Raw genomic sequence first — 17,681 nt, 5'->3', positions numbered from 1 at the left:
CAAAAACAAAAAGCAAAACACAGAAACATAGGCACAAGAAAAATACATAAAATTAATTTAAGCCAAATAATTGGAACTTGCTGACAGATTTGCAACTGAAATAGTGGAATTACAATGTATTTTATTTATGCAGCTATATGTTTAACAATAATTGTTTAATAGTAATAATATAGGGATTGCACGCAACTATACAAGACTGTTGTACGTAGTTTTGATTATTCCTATTATTAGGAATTTTGGGTTTGGTTTTTTTTTTTTTTTTGAGCCATTCATGCAGAAATAAAAACATATTTAAGTTGCATAGGCTTAAGTGCCTCTCACTATTGTAATATAGAAAAAATAAATAATTCCTTACCACTCCCTGGGTAACAGACGAAAGAGTTATATATACACACCATATATGTACATGTATATATATATATATACACATACACACAGCACACACAGATATGAAACATCTGTACTTACCTTTTAACACCTTGCAAACACATTTTCCAGGTTCAATAAAATAATGACAAAGTTGACACTGTAAATCTGAATGAAAACTCTATTCCTGCTTGATTCCTGCTGTTCTGAGAGATGTTACATTTTTTGACACTTGCATATATAAACAAATAGTGAATCTGTAAAATAGACATTTTAATTTCTTAAGTGTTTATTTTAATGCTAGACTTCAATATTATTATTTAAGAAACCTCTGAGTTTCTCTTTAGTAGTCTGAATGCACTTCTGATATTTCTAATAATCACAAAATAAACTAAAATAATTTGTGTCTTCTTGCTTTCATCTTTCAGTGTTTCTGAAACTTTGCCCCATTCACTGTTAAAAAAATTTTCATTAGCAAGTTGTGTTTTAGTCCCTGTATAGGAGTAAAGTTGTACAGGTATCTATCGGTGGCTCATGGGAATTTCCCTTTTTTTTCTTTTTTTTTTTGTCTCTCCAGATCATTAAAGACCAGAAGCTAATGGTGATAGTTGGAGGGATGCTACTGATTGATCTTTGCATCCTGATTTGCTGGCAGGTTGTGGATCCTTTAAGAAGGACAGTGGAAAAGTATAACATGGAGGTATGTCCTCAAGCCCAAGTAATACTCGTGGTTGTGTATCTACAGCTTTCTATAAGAACTTGCTATATGTATTAGTTTATATGAAAGCAAGTTGTATCTGGGGGAAATAAATGCTCTATTTTTAAAAGCAAATCGAAATGCAGACTGCAACCAGAAGAATTCCTATCTGTGGTTGTAGGTGCTACTTTCCTGTCACTTCTGGGAGTTTTTAGATGAAAGTGTTGTAAACAGTGGAGACTTCTCTTCTAAGGCTCACTATTAGAGTCTGTTGCAATAAATAATAGATTATCAGAATCCATTAGCAGATTTCAGATATCTCATACAAGATAAATGCAAAAAGTCACTGCTTACAATGCAGTTACTGCATTCTTTGTGAAGATGCACAGGAATTATGTTAGCTACTGCTATATTTATTTTCAATAGTAGCATGTGCAAACACACATGCTGATTATTCCTATTCTAATTTAATTCCCAGAAAGGCCATGCTACAGATTTCAGTAGGGAGCAAGTAATTCCTTAAAACCATGTGTACAAAGTTTCCAGCATTCTGGTAGGTTTCTTGCAGAGAACAGAATGGGATTTCTGGACATGGAGGAGCTGGCAGGAAGAACCATGGCAGCAATGATATAGAACCAGAAAAAAAAAGAATACGTGTCATTCTGTCTGTGTGGATTAGCTGTGAAACCCAGCAAGGAAACTAGTAATATCTGAAAAGTAGATTATATGAAGAAGTGATAGTCCATTCTCCTATATTTGGCAATCAGTGAGATAATGAACAATATTTTTCTCTTATGGCGTTAATATTTGCAAGAAAAGATATGATGCTTTGTTCCATTGTTTTTACATTGCTCCTACTTTTTGATGTAGTTCTGGAATTTTATTAGAAAATTTTGTTTTTATTTGAACATAACTTCTGTAAGATACCTTGGAATGATGTCTCATAAGCTGCCACGGAAGCCTTTCAAGAAATCATTTTGTAGTCTGAAAAAAAGTTTACGCAATCATTCCCTAGAGTTTGAACTTGATTTTGAAGAGGCTCTCCAGCCACTCTAGTTGTCAATAAAAATGGAAAACGTAACTAAAATGTGTCTTGTGCAGACACTTGTGCCCTGTGTTTGCAGAGCTTGAAACAGTAGCAGCATGTTGATAGGCCTTTTTTTTTCATTACCTTCCAACTACTCTGCAACTGAAGATATTTCAGTTACCATTATTTCTAACTGTTTCACTGTGCATGTAAAACAAAACGTGCTACTATGAATGATTGCAAAATCCAATTTTAATAATGTTCACTTCAGTACTTGATTAAGTTATATGATTTTTATTATTACTATTATTTTTTACCCAGATCAAAGGGAAAACAAAAGTGAGGGTCCTGGTATATAATCTTAGCAGAATCACTAGAGTGAATTTTTTGTAGACAGACACAATAACAGTGAAGCTATCAAACCTTAAATGAAATATATATATGAAAAGTAATTGTAATTGCAGTTCTAAAAGTCTGCAGTTTATACCTAAACTTATGAGTGTGTAATGTGTACAGCTAAAATCCTAGTGAGATTTCTCCATACTTGGCGTTATGATCATGGGGCTGCGCACCAGTTGCCTGAACTGTTTTAGAGCCAGAACTGTCTGGGAACTGGGTAAGCCCATGAAAATCTTAAAAACTCACATAAAAATGGGTAACGTGCATGAACCTATGTCATATTTTGAATATTCAGCATAGAATCGATCAAAGTTCTCTGTTAGAATTCTCTGTTGTGACTGTAAACTGGTTGGAATGCTTTCTTAAGCTGATGGACTTGGGGAGGAAAGGAAATAAAAATAATATGCAAGTAAATGTTGTAATTAAACTACTTTACATGTGTGCTTTGCTTATATGCAATGAGGTAAACTGCAATTTGTTTTTCTGAAGCTGGCCTCAGATCCCAGAAACCCTTTTTAAAAGAGAATGACAATTGTATTTGCATTTGTTTTGGGTTTTTTTTTTTCATTTTAGGGATTTTTTAAATGCGTTCTGCAATGGTGAGTCTTTAGTTGAGTTTACCTGAGTAGTTATTGTTTCTTTTGTGTTTTGGAAATACCTACCACATAGGTAAACACTACTGCGGGCAAGTTTCTGTTTTATTACTGACTGAAAATGTGTCACACATTTCTCATCCTACCCGTGGATAAGAAATAATTTTAATGGCATATTTTCTCTCAGATAAAGTAGATCTAAGTAATACAGACTAAACTGAACATAGACTCCAAAGTTCTGAGTGCTATCAGTCATTTTAGCTATGACCATCTTCTGTGCATCAAGATGTTCTGAGTGCTGTTTTAACTATGAATACTCATAGACTTCCTGTGTGAAAGTGCTGCATTTGGTGTGTGAAGACTTAACACTTTCAGTTGGTCTTTATTAATTGTGTTTTCATAAATGTGTCAGTGAAAGTAATCAAAATGAGGAATCTTATGTCAGTGTCCTTGAAATTGTACCCTAAATGGTTTATTTGAATCTCAACACCAGCAAGTTATCAAGTACTTCTTAAAATTCTATATTCCCTTCCCCGAATTTGTAAAGTCAATCTATACACGTCTTAAAAGTTGAAGATGGGCAGCCTATATCAAAAACCATAAAGGGAAGTGAAAGAGTGTCTGCTGGAATGAATGCCACTGTGAGAAGCAAGAAACAAACTGAAATGTTTGTATGTCGGTTTTCAGATTGGTATCTGCAATTCAGAACCTAGAGATCAGCTTTCCTTGTGAAGCACACACGTACAAATGCTACAAGAGACCCAATTAAAAGTTACAAGGACTGAGACCAGTCCTTGGTCTCAGTTCCTCCAGACATCAGTAGGGCAGTTACTAGTATTTAATACACAGGCAAGAAAACTCTTTGCTAAAAGCAAACAGACTACAGGATAAAGGCAGGGACAGCTTTAAAAGTTTTGTAGCTATACTCCAGTTTCCTACAGAAGAATGGTAAGGATCCTCCTTGTAGGGTGAATACCCCAAAAGAATAGTACCCACAGAAAACAATGAGGTGGATAGTATATTTTGTAAGGCTTTTCTAGGTGGTATACAGACAACTGGTAAATAAAGAAAGGCTCACCTGTTGCAGGTAGTCAAGGCTCACCCAAAACTCCACAGGGAGGAGATCTCCAACAAGAGATCCTTCCCCAGTGGTAGTCAGCCGCTAAATGGGGTCTGGTGCTCTGTGTGTGCCTGGTTATTCCTACTGCCTAATAAACTTTAAAACTGTCAAATTCAGATAATTTTGACAGAGTAGTCACAGATCTTGAGGACATAGCATCGCTACAGATTTCATGAAAATAGTCACCTGTATGGAGGAAAGATTCTGATAGCATCTCCTCTTAGGGAGATTTTAGTGTGAGTTTACTCCTCTTTCTAAAGACAAGCATCATAAATGCTTTGTTACTGTGGAGTCTTACTGTTAATAAGACACAGATCCAACCACAAGACAAAAATATGTAGGAAACCACTCTCGTTTCATCATCATCACACTGATGCACCTGCTTTGGAATGAAACCATTGTCTGAAATAGCAAAACCTTTTATGAAGTGGAATCACTTCTTCCTGAGCAGCAGGCATGTTATAATTCAATTATATATTTACTACAGTTCAGTAAGTCTGTGTAGATATGCAGTCACGCACACCTCTTCTCAAGGTACAGATTTCTAAGATGTGGGCACAGATTGAATCACTGTAGATTTAGAAGGTAACCAGTAATAATGTTAAACAGATAAGAACTAGGGGAGATAGACCATATTTTATGGTTCCCAAAAGTAAAATGATCTTATATTACTGTTATTAGACTCATAAAAACAATTATTTGCATGCCAGATGACAATAAGTCTTGCAACATTTTAAAATCTATTTATCTGGGATAGCAGTGTTTTTGTTCCTTGATGTCTTAGTACTAGATATACAGTTGACACTGTAACATTTCCTCTATTCAACCATATGATAACATTATCAATATTTTTATGTTCTGCTATCATATGGAATGTTTCTAGTAGTTAATGTTTCTCACTGAATTGTCCTGAGATGGAAATAAATAAGTAATGACTAATAATAATAACAGAACAACGTGCCTTTTTATAAGATGCAGATGAGAAAAAGAAATCAGTGAGGTGCATATGACTTGGACCTCTAGCATTAATATAGAAATGTGGAAACTAAGTGGGTGTAGCTTTCTATGAGGACACTGCTGTAGTAAAAATAACAATATACCGGAAAAGTTGAGCAGGCCATGCCAGTAGTGCAGTCGTGTTGTCTACTAAAGAAATCTTCAAGTAAAATAAGATTAACAAATTAATCAGTTCAGTGAGTGAGTTGGAATTCCCATATATTCCAAGCATATAAAAATGTTATTGGCAGTGTGATACTAGCCAACAAGATAGAGGATCAGCTTTGTCTGATATGCCGAGGGAGTCATAAATATTGCAAGAGCAAATATATGCATATGTAAACTGGACAAGTGCCACATCAGATTGTGCTGCTCAACAAACTTATTTCGGGGCAGTGACTGCTTCCCACTTCACCAGATTGGAGTACCCAGCAAGAGGAAATTAACCCTTGATTTCATTCTGAATAGCATACAGAATCTGTTGAGAAGTGTTGATATTTGAAGGGCTATTCTGTAGCTACAAATAAAACATTCTTATCTTCAATAGCTTTGAAGAAGCAACAACAGCCAACAAAATATCAGTAGAGTGGTACTCAACCTCAGAAAGGGAAACAATATAACACTGAGGAAGCCTCTTAAAGAGACACTAAAGAGGACACCCTAGAGAGTTAAATCTTTGCAGGTGGCCTAGAAAGTATTAAAATACACATGTTGGAGGCATGGAGTAAATGCATGCCACACATCAAACAGGACTTGAAAAGGGAGAAACTCAGCATGATTGAACAGCAGGAAGATATCCTTCAAAAAAAAAAAAAGAAGTTATATCCAAATCAGGAAAACAGAAAGGGTCATAAACTCTGAAAAGGTTAAACATGGAACACAATAAATAAGGCTAAAACAATTGGGAAAAGGCACAAAAATGAATAATAAATAATTATCTATATATTGGGATCAGGAAGCTTTCCAGGGAGTCTGAAGGAATAATGTTTGATCAGAATACAATGACATTACATGCAGACAACAGGGTTGAGTAGAATTATTAAATGACTATTCTGTTGCTTTTTTCATCAAAACTATTTAAGAACTTATGGAGATTCCTATGCTAGAACCCTTGTAATGAACTCACTGAACAGTGATGGGCTGCTGATGGGAACAAACTGTTTACAAATAAGGCACCAGAACTGGATTGCTTTCTAAAGCAGTTCAGAGGAGTAGTAGTGAAACTACTGACAGCAGTACATAATCATAAGCTCAGAGCTGCTATGATATCTGAAAGAAAAGTTACAAATGTCTTGTCATGTTTTCAAGGCAGAGTGGAAACCTCATGGTTTTCAGCTAATGCCTGTAACAGGCCAACTGATAAAAATTGTAGTCAAGAGTAGAATTAGAGATAAATATACAACACTGAAGAAGAGTTGATATGGCACTTGTGGAGGAACATATGATTCAAAAACTGTAAAATCCTTTGAAGAAGCCAGCAAGCATGTGAACAGAAGCTGACACAGCCTGCTAGGTCTCCTGAAAGGACTTGACAATTTATTTCATCAAAGGCTTTCATGGAAATTAGCTAGCCTTGGAAAAAGAGAGAAGTTTGCAAACAGGCATCAAATATTTTAGAATGAGGAAAGAGAATTCAGTAATATCTAAAAGTTATCTTTAGGGAGGGAAGGATATAGTTCCTTCAGGGATCTATGCAGGGACCTGTGTTTTTCAGTGGAAGAGGAAGTGAATAAATGACAAAATTTTAGCTGTAATAGTAAAGTATTCCAGATAGTAAAAAGATGGGCTGATTGTGAAAAATTCTGGAGGAACGTTGCAAAAACTGGTTTTGAGCATTAAAATGTCTGGTAAAAGAAACTTATATAATGAGCTTTTAAAATGAGCTGTGTAGGAAATAAAATACTCATAAGTTTCGATAAAAACTGGTAGATTCTGGGTACTTTAGTGCTATGTTGGAGCAAGGAACTGGTGTTAGTAAATTCCATGAAAATGTGATGAATAGCAATCAAAACCTGTAGTGCTAGGACATGCTAGGGAGTATTTGGGAAAAAAAAAAGTGATACAGCAAAGCATAGAAAATCTTTTCTGTATGATCTTACTCACTGGGTCTTGTAAAGATGGAGATAAAATTCTTCACAGCAGCCCATGTGGTGCTGTATTTTAGATTTGTGTCTAAAAATGATGATAACACAGCAGTGTTTTGGGCTAATGCTGAATGTCTCTTTACTCCTCTGCACACACAGTGAATAGAATGGACAGGAGACTGGGAGGGGTAAGCCAGCACAGCTGATCCCAAATAGCCAAAGAGATATTCCTTACCGTATGTGCAGCAGCATGCTAAGCATGTCATGCTCAGCAAAAACAACTGGGTTGGAGAAAGAAGTGCAAGAGTTGTCTTCCACTGACTGGCTGTACTTTAGCTTTATTCTGGGAGGTGGTGAGACATTGACTTTGTATCACTCTTTTTAGTGATTTGTTTTGTTTGTTTTTTTTCTTTTTGTAGAAATTTTCCACATGTTTTTCTTCTTTTCTTCACTTATTAAGCTGCCTTTATTCTGATTGATGAGCTGTCTTGCTTTTACTCTTTCTTTTTTCTCTCCTGTCCCACTGGGATTGTGAGTAGCTGTGTGGTGCTTGTCTGCTGGCTAGAGCCAACTCAGCACACCTGGTATGGCCTTTTGAAGAGCCTTAAACTAACAGCGTTGGTTTGTCTGGAATCAGTCATTCATTTGCTGGAGTTAGTAGGTGCTGTACATCCTTTTGACTGCAATGGCATAGCTGATACTTCCTTAGAGAGGATACCAGCTCCCAGACCTGTGCTTCAGAAAGTTAAGCTCAGCATAATGTGAAATGGTCTTTTCTGATTACAGCTTCAGCAGCGATCTTAGAGTTTATTATCTCATTTTCTATGCAAAGTCTTACTCATATAGTGGTAGATGAGATTTTAGATTTTAAGTTCAGCTAGAGGGAACACACATGTAGCCTAGGTAAATTCAGTTCATTCTACATCTCTTTGATTAAGACAGAATTAGCCTGGCTTAAAACAACTAAATTGCCTGAAAATTTCGTTCAAATCACTAATCACGGTGTTAGCTGAATTGAAATAACTCAGCTGTTATGTTGAAGATTTTCTCAGTAAACGGATATAAGTGAAACAAAACTGAATGAGTAAATGTTGTGTCTGAGTATCTGATAGTCTTTTCAGTGTACCTGCTCCCAGTCTAGTGCACTAAGAAATGAAAATTCTAGGGATATTATTCAGACTGTAGGTGAATTCAGCAAAGCATACAATTCCTAGTTATTCAAGGTAGTAATGCTAGGCCACTGCTCATTGAGTGTTGTGTGGATCTAGCTTAGATGTGATGTAAATAAAACTAAAAAAGGAGTTCATATATTAGGTTTGGAAGGAAAGAAAGGCTAAGAGCACGTACAAGGACAGTATGATGCTGTATCCTAATATTTAGGCCAGTTAACAAAGAGCAGAGGCCACCAAATAAAAAACCTTCCTTCAGGACAGCCTTTTTTCATGTTGAATTGCTTTATGTGTTTTTAAGCAAGAAATATATGTAAACTGGGATTCAACTACACATATGTAGATCAACTAGCATTTTCATATGAAATTTTACTTAAGTCCTAGATTAGTAACCTGAGTTACTCTAATGTTCTTATGGTTTCTTTAATACATTTACTTCACATTTTTACTATTTTTTTCCCCTTTAATTCTTGTCTTTTGTCATGGCCACTGATAACGTAAGAAGTGGAAAATTCTCTGTCATGAAAGTATATACAGGAGAGAACATGTGTGTGCATCTGTATATACATGAGTAAAACGTGGGAGGATTGGTAAAGATATCTGGTTCTAATTCATGTACTCAAGTAGAATTATTCAGATTCTTCACAGGTTTGAGACAATCAGATCATGTTCTTTTCTCTTTCCACACATGTACATATGCATAAACAGATGTGTTTAGAGATGTTGTTTACATTGTGCCATTGGGCTATTCAGTCAGCTAACAACTGGATTAGTAAGAAATTTGTTAAAACTAGATTATGAAATGAAGTATATAATTGGCTGAAGTAATTTCTGGGGGTGTTCAGCCTAATGCAGGTCAGAGCTCGTTAGTCAATTTGTTCTCTAAATATCATTATGCCCATCTGTTTCCCCTACTATTTCTTAAATAAATTTAATTTCTTTCCTTCCAAATTGAAATATTGCAAGTGTTTAGAGCCAAATGTCTCCTAAAATATGTAGCCTGCTTTCAAGCCCTGTAGCTCACAGCAGGTGGCCCACCAGCAGTTGCTGAAACTGAGAACACTCATTTGCATCTGCTGGGGCCCACCAGTGGCTGGCAGCCATGCCAGCAAGGATTAAAATGAATGGCCATGGAAGTCAACTGCAAACCTTCTGCTGGCCCAGGAAATCTAAAGGAGGTCCAAAGAAAGACTAAATATTAAAGAGCGAATGCTGGTTTACTTGTCTTTCTGATATGACATCAGTTTCCAAGGGAACGGAACAAAACGTGAGGACTGGGAGCCAGCAACTAAGATTGACTCAGCTGGTGGCTAGTTCTACTTCTGTTTCCATGGAAACGGATATCAAATTGGCAAAATAAAGAAGCAAGAGCATGGTCAGTTCCAAAATGGCAGGACAAATGGCTGCTGCTTCAGCTACTTAATAAAATGAGGCATGCTGTTGTTTATTTCTCTTCAGTAAGCAGTTCTAGTCCTGGCTCCATTATTTACTTACCAAGAAGTGCTACTTACCAATCTTAGGAACATAGGCTCCACTGTCATACACCAAACTTGTAGTTCATATGGTTCAGTAGTTTGTTTGCAACATCTGGAATGGACCCTTGAAGCACACTATGTACAATAGAAAGTTCATTTGTCCCACTTATATTTTCACTCATGGTTCCTAGTAAGCAGTGGCTTCAACTAGGCAGTCATATATTTGGAAGGATTGTCTGACATGCCTGAAGGCTGTGCTGCCATTCAGCAAGACCTGGACAGGCTGGAGAGCTGGGCAGTCAGAAACAGGATGAAATATAACAAAAGCAAGTGTAGAGTCTTGCACCTAGGGAGGAATAATTGCATGCACCAGTACAGGATGGGGGATGAGCTGCTGGAGAGCTTGCCCTTGTGGCCAAGAGGGCCAATGGGATTCTGGGATGCATTAAAAAGAGTGTGGCCAGCACGTCAAGGGAGGTGATCCTCCCCCTCTACTCTGCCCTGGTGAGGCCTCATCTGGAGTACTGTGTCCAGTTCTGGGCTCCCCAGTATAAAAAAGACAGGGATCTCTTGGAAAGAGTCCAGCACAGGGCCACAGAGATGGTGAAGGGCCTGGAGGATCTCCCCTATGAAGAAAGGCTAAGTGAACTGGGTCTCTTTAGCCTTGAGAAAAAAAGACTGAGAGGGGACCTGATCCAGGTTTATAAATGTCTGAGGTGTGGGGGACAAAGTGGTGAGGCCAGACTCTTTTCAGCAGTGTGTGGAGACAGGACAAGGGAGAACGGAAAGAAACTGCAGCACAGGAGGTTCTGCACGAATGTGCGCAAGAACTTCTTTACGGTGAGGGTGACAGAGCACTGGCACAGCTGCACAGGGGGGTTGTGGAGTCTCCTTCTCTGGAGATATTCAAGACCCGCCTGGATGCCTACCTGTGTGACCTGGTGTAGGGAACCTGCTTTGGCAGGGGGGTTGGACTCGATGATCTCTTGAGGTCCCTTCCAACCACTATGATTCTATGATATGTGCCTCATGATACTGTTTTACACTTTCACTATTTGAATACTTTTGTTAATCCAATAATCGTCTGTTGTTCTTGACTCTTGCTAACTTGCAGTTCATTGTAATTGCTAATTTCTTAGGTTTTGAAAAAGTTGATATGTAGTCCACTGAATATACTTTATTTTTCTTTTAGGGAAAAAAAAACTTCAATTTTTCCCATCTACTTTTACAGTACCATTCATTATTTCATATGTGTTCACTATAGATCCTTAATTTTCTTTTCTCTATTTGGTAGACAGTTCCACTTTTACCTAGCTTCCTTTCCTGAGACATAGAACTTCTAAAGCACTCTATTTTGTTAAAATGATTAACACTGTATATTTCAGAAAATCTATGTGCTAGTGTTCTCTATTATTCATCCTGTTCCTTTTGTTTTGTGTATTTTTTTTTACTATCATACATTATTCAACAAAATTCTGGATTTTGCTGTCAAAATGATTCCTAGATCATTTTCATGCATTAAGACCCCAGAAAATGCATAAGTAGTTCTATTGTTTTAAAGTGAAAATGACATTACAGTTACTTAGTTCAACTCTATTTGCTGGGATATTTCCCACTTTTCTTAGCCACTTTCCTCACAAATCTTTGTACTCAATTAACCTCAACAGTCTTGTCTGTAGATTTTCCTGCTAGTGCTGTTGAGCAATAGTGACTTCAGAACGAGAGAATGGCTCTTAAGATGGAAGTGTTACTCTGGAATATGGAAGCATGACATTGGGTTCTTTTGTGTACAATTATTGTTATTCAACTTGTTGTAATGCAGTCATACTTGTGGTGTATCCCCACTTCAGGAACACTTTGCTCTAGCTCTTTTTGGTTTGGGAACTCAACTACCAAAGGTTCCCAGTCAGTTCCGTTCTTTCCACTGTATTTGCCAATCTAGACTATGGTTCTTCTCTTGTAATTTCAAGATAAAATTTTCAGTCCTAAGTGAAAAAACTATCTGAGGAAAGGAAATCAGGTAACACTAACACCAGTACAGTCATTATGTAGATATGAATTAAAAGCAGTCATTTACTGCTTTTGGTAGCAGCAGTACTGAAATTGTCATGTGTAGTTTGAGACTACCAGTAAATGATTCATAGTCTAATCAGCATTAAAAGCACCAGACATGTCATGTATCAGTGACACCTGACTGGTTCATACAGAAGTCACTGTGATAGTTTTGTTTATTCTCTGAGGATGATCAGTGTGTGGTAGATCCAGTGGCATTTTTTCACTTTAAACATTGAATACATTGGATACATTCGTTCAGATGTATTCTCCTGTAGACTAAATACATAGCCAAAGATTGTACTGGTTTTATACTCCCTTAGAAGGCTGCAAACTACTACAGAGTTACAGAAGGATTTCACTGATTCTTTTTGTTATTCAGTTCTTGACTACCAAATAGCAGCAATGCAGCTTTAGGATATTTCAACATTCATTCAGCAGTGACACATCTGCAACAGCTTAGAAGCTCATCTCTTTGCATGTTTTCCTTGTTCTTTCAGAGGTAAATCTCTCAGGAATCTCTGGACACGTTTTTACTTGAACTGCATATTAAGTGTCAGGATTTAAAGGCTTTATAATTCAGTCAGAAACATGTTTTGCTATTTTGTCAGTGGTTTGAGTTGTTAATATCGGAAGCAAGAGAGACAAGGAAACTTCTAAAACTCCAAAGCTTGATTAAGAAAAACTTTCAGAAATCTGTCTCAAGGAACTGATCAGTATTTCTCGTTGCATTCTGTCCTGATCATTTCAATGTTCAGCCTTTCTTAGCTCTGCAAGAACTCTGGCTTGTGTTGGGGTTGTTCTGGTTGCTTGGTTTGTTTGTTTGTGGGGTTGTTTTTGTTGTTGTTGTTGTTTTCCTAGAAGCAAGCACCACTGCATAAAGAAAGACAGGTTTTAATGCTTATGTCAGGAAACAGATGCTGACACAGATGAAATGAAGCATAATAAATTACTCCAAGAATATGCTGAGGCTGCAAAAGAGGCCAGTAAAATCCTTCTGCCAGTCTTCTCTGTAGATAAATAAAATAGCTATTTAGGAGAACAGATCATCTAATGCAATTAATGCTTCCTTGGAGGAAGAATGTTCCTTTGTCCCTTTACATGTTCAATAGGCTGACAATGAAAAGACACACCCTGGGTATTCTGGTTCTCCTTTAAAACTTCAGTCACTGAGCTAATTAATGAAGGAGGCCAATCTCAAGCATGTCTGATTATAGTTAGTGTCTTTCACCCAGAGTGTTCTGACCAAGACACTGTACTGGAACACATTACTGGCAGTGATGGGTGAGTCCTGCTGTCAGTGGGAAGAGCCAGGCCATCACAAGACTTTTATGAAATGCTTGACCATGAGTAATGCTCTCTCACTGAAAACAGATGCTCTGTCTTTGCACTGAAATCACCTCGGTACTTGTTAAACCTGATAGCACAAAGCCATCATCTTTACATCTATGCCTTATGTTTAGGTCTCCCAGATTCTTCCCTGTTGCTGAAAATCAAGTAAAGTGTTCATATGTAAGTGTGAAAAAGCTTTTGGGGGGATCTGCTGAATGAACACTTCTACAAAAATTGAAGATTATCACAAATATACTCACACTTGCAAAAGCAGTGTTTGTTTCTGAATTAGCGTTCTCCAGCATAATTGTCCAGCAAAATATGTTTACACATGTATTATTTAAAACATCCTGCTCTATATTCTCTCCCTGAAAAATACACAACACACAATAAATGTTACTACATTATTAGTGGTATCAATAAGCATTAGAAATAGTTCATCACAGTGATCTGCAAGTCATTGATGACTTCTGTTTGGTAATCGCATGAACGCAGGTGGCACAATGGTGTTGGCTTGCTTTTGGACAGAGTCAGTTAAGAAGGAATACTTTTCCTGAGCATAGATAATGCTTAGTATATCACTTCATTCCAATTCTTCTGAATCTCCGTGCTGTATTTTTCAGTTACCTGAAAAGATTTTTTGGAATTTTGTCAATATTGCCTCAACAGAAAATGCTGATTCTTCTTTCTTCTGACATCTTTACTTCTTGCCTTAACTCAGACAGTTTTATTGGCAACATTTTTTTTGTTTCCAGGTACATTTAAAGTAACTCTGTGTTCTCTTTTGCCTGCCTGCTCTAAAAAACCTGTGTTAGCCATCTTCATTTTTCTCATAATATTATTTCTTCTCATATATATGTAAATATATATAATGCATTAACTTCTGTATTATGAGTATATTAAAAATGTTCAGTGGTTTTCCCAAATGAAATTTTGGATTTAAGTTTCTTGTTGTACTAATGCCTTTAGTATTGCTTTTTAATTCAAGTTTCTGTTCCATTTGGAATGTTTTCATGATTCCTCATGCAGCATCTTTGACCCTAGTCATAATCTTAGAAACTGGAGAATGTGAAGCAATTGAGAGTTACTTTATTATTATTACTATATTATTTCAGGATTTGTAAGGCTAGAGTCATCATCCTATGGAAATACCCTTCATACATTTTAAAGCCATTATGCCAGCCTTTGCCATAATTCCTTGTTAATAAATAAAATATCATGTGTTTCTTAGCAGTTTAGAAGAATCTCTTCGAATATTCACTATGGAATTAGATAGTACAGAAGACAAAAAATTGTGTGGAAAACTAAAAAGGCTTCACAAGATACTATTTCTTCCTCCCACCCCCCCCACGCCCCCCCAGATATGGAGGAAAGAGTGTCCTTCGTTTTCTGGCAGTCTTGAACATGTGAGCTCCTAGTTCATCTGAATTTTAAAAATTGCTTATGGAATGATATAGACCCCAAACAATATTGAAACAACCTGTGGTTCTGATAGTGATGATATTCCAGGATTTTCTCCCTGTTATATAACAGGATTAGATTCCTGTTATCCACCCAGCATGCTGTTTATTTCTCTATAGAAAAGGAATTTTCATCAAACTGCTTTAATTAGTCCCTTCTCATTTTTGGGAACTGTTGCAAATAAAAGTGGAACAGAACACCTACATAAAAAATTTATAGAACTAACTATAGAAAGTAATTTACTATGCAATTTTTATTTGAAATAATGCCAGTGATCTAGCACATAACTTTATGCAGTAGATAAAAGCAAAATGAAAATTTCCTCCTCCCAACCTGTAGGTGTTCTTCAGCAATTGTTATAGAGGTTGAAGGCACATATCTTTAATGTTTTCATTTGGGTCTACACTTATAATAACATTGTAAGCAAAGATTTAAAGCAAAGAATTTTTTTTTCATAGTCTTCATTTCTATATGCCACTATAGCAGAAAGAAAAGCCTGTTAAAATACTATGGAGATAAATTCAGGATGGAAAGATATGTGTGATGGTAGACTAACAGGCAACAATAGAGGAAATGGTATTACAAAGAAATTAGGCTGGAGCGAGATGGAAATGGTCGCTTAGGGGAGGGAGTGTGATAGTTAGAATTTTTTTTTTTTTCAATTTTGCCAGTATGTGTTTTTTTTTGTTGTTTGTTTGTTTGTTTGTTTTTTAATGTAAGAACTCATAACCATTTAATTAATCTGAAAATATAGAGTCGTGTCAGAAATAACCAAAATAGTTATGTAAGCTGTTAAAATGATGAACCTTGACAAGTCATTTCCCTAACTTATTCACCTGTCTGCGACAAGTATTGAGCTGGATAGACCTATGTCAGCAAGTGCAACTGCTTTTTCATGCCAGGGAGGGAAATACATCAGTAATTTCTTAGTTCTCTTAGCATTTAATTTTATTTCTATTCTTCATAATGTTTTCATAGAATTCAGAGAAGTATTTTGACAGACTCTAGATAGCACTTTTGAACACTGATTGAGGAATGTTTAGAAAGTAATTCTCAACATGTAGCTTGCATTCTTTCCCCAAAATATAATGAATATCATATTTTTATAGTACTTTGTAATTGTATTATAGTGGGAAAATATATTCATCTAATAATATGTCATAAAGAGGAAGAGCCCTACCATTGTTTTTACTCATTTTTATTTAATTAAAGAAAACTCAGAGCCAAGAACTGAAATACAGAATTGCAGAAGTGCTGAGGCTGAAAGATTTGAAAGTTTTCTGATCTAAGACCCTTGGTCAAAGCAGCAAAACCTAGAATAGGTTGTTCAAGACAGCTTCTGGTTGTGTTCTGAATATTTTCAAAGGTGGACTCTTCATATCCTTACTAGGTAGTCTGTTCCAATGCTTGCCTATCCTCATTATGGAAAAGAACTGATGTTTAATTTCTGATGTTTAAATGTCATTTCCTGTATTTCAGTGTGTGTCCTTTTATTCCAGCTAAACACCCCCTAGCCTGTATAAGTGGATGCCTGGGGTTTCTTCTTCCCCAAGAAAGGCTTGGCATTTCCCTTTGCTCAGCATCAGATCTCTGTCAGAACAGTTGTCCAACCTCTTGACAACCCGCTGAGTAGCAGCAAAGCCATCTGGTGTGTCAGTGCCTCCTCTGACTTTTGTTTCATTTGCAGACTTATTGTGGATGTGCTCTGTCCCATCATATGCATCATTAGGATGATAAATAGTATTGGCCCTAGTATTGACCCCTAGAATAAAACACTCTTGACTAACCTCCAGTTGAACACCATGCTACCGATTTTCATAGTGCCTTGCATCTGTTGTTTTAGTCAGTTTTCAGTCTCCCTCACAAACATCTGTTTATCCATGAGGATATTACTTTGAAAACTTTACTCAAGTGAAGATAAACAGTACTGAAAGCACTTTCTCACCTGTTGCAGTAGGCGTTGACGAGGCATCAGGATGTGACGCGATAGGACCTCCCCTGCTCTGTGAGTGATGTGTGATGCGTGCTTAAGGGGCGTAGACGAAGCAGGATATATATATAAAGAACTGTAGTGTGCTTTATTGAACTCCATTTTCCACATCATCATATTGGTGTCTGTGTAGCTATGGCCTAGCGAGAAGAGATTGCTAGCCCCTGGCAGTCCAAACCTCTGAATGGGACAACACTCACCCATCCACAAAGGTAATCATTTTGCTGTAGAAGGCTAACAGGTTAATCAGGCAGGATTTCCTCTTTGTAAATCTTTGTTGACTGCATCCAATCACATTCTTGTCCTTCGTATGTTTGGAAATGGTTCCATGGAAATTTGCTCCATGACCCTCGCAAGGTGCTGTTAACTGGCCTGTAATTTTCTGGATACTTCTGCTTGCCTTTTCTAAAGGTAGCAATAATGTGTCCCGTTCCTCTGAGATATTTTCTGATCACCATGACCTTTCAAAGACGATCAAGTGGGCTCGCAATGACAGCTCCTGTATTCCTTGTGAGTGCATCCTGTCAGGTTCCCTGTATTTGTGTGTGCCCACTTGGTTTGAATGTTCCTTAGTCTATTCATGCTAGCTGTGAGTAAAACTTCACTGCTGAAGGTTTTCCTGCTAGTATCATGGACCTGCTATTCCTCATGTTAAATTTTACCTGTGACGTCTGAGTTGAAGTATCTTAGATTTACATATCCTATGTCACCAGATCCCCTGCTTTTTTCAGCAGTGGGCCATTGTTTTCCTAATCTCCCCTTTGCTTCAGGAAGATCAGAATGACTGCAGAAGTCATTCTTGTAGTCCTTGCAACCTCTCCCAATATTTAACTCTGGATGGGCTTTGGCTTCCCTAATCCATTTTCTCCACATTGATATAGCGTGTCTATATTCTTCTCGTTCTACTACTTTTACAATTT

At 37.0% G+C, this 17,681-nt stretch overlaps 1 protein-coding gene across 1 annotated transcript in view; it reads left to right on the top strand.

The window, feature by feature from the left end:
* GABBR2 (gamma-aminobutyric acid type B receptor subunit 2) overlaps nucleotides 1-17,681 on the top strand; it is a 443,392-nt gene that overhangs the window by 311,390 nt on the left and 114,321 nt on the right. Inside the window, exon 13 of the mRNA XM_065753547.1 lies at nucleotides 944-1,066. Within this exon, the coding sequence (XP_065609619.1) occupies nucleotides 944-1,066 (123 nt within the window). The remainder of the gene's footprint in view (nucleotides 1-943; nucleotides 1,067-17,681) is intronic.

The sequence above is a fragment of the Cyrtonyx montezumae genome, unplaced genomic scaffold (assembly GCF_038088225.1).
Source record: "Cyrtonyx montezumae isolate F1298 unplaced genomic scaffold, pur_monq_1.0 scaffold_8, whole genome shotgun sequence".
Classification (NCBI taxonomy): domain Eukaryota; kingdom Metazoa; phylum Chordata; class Aves; order Galliformes; family Odontophoridae; genus Cyrtonyx; species Cyrtonyx montezumae.
The sequence above is the reverse complement of the archived record's forward strand: the minus strand, read 5'-3'. Positions and strand labels throughout refer to the sequence as shown.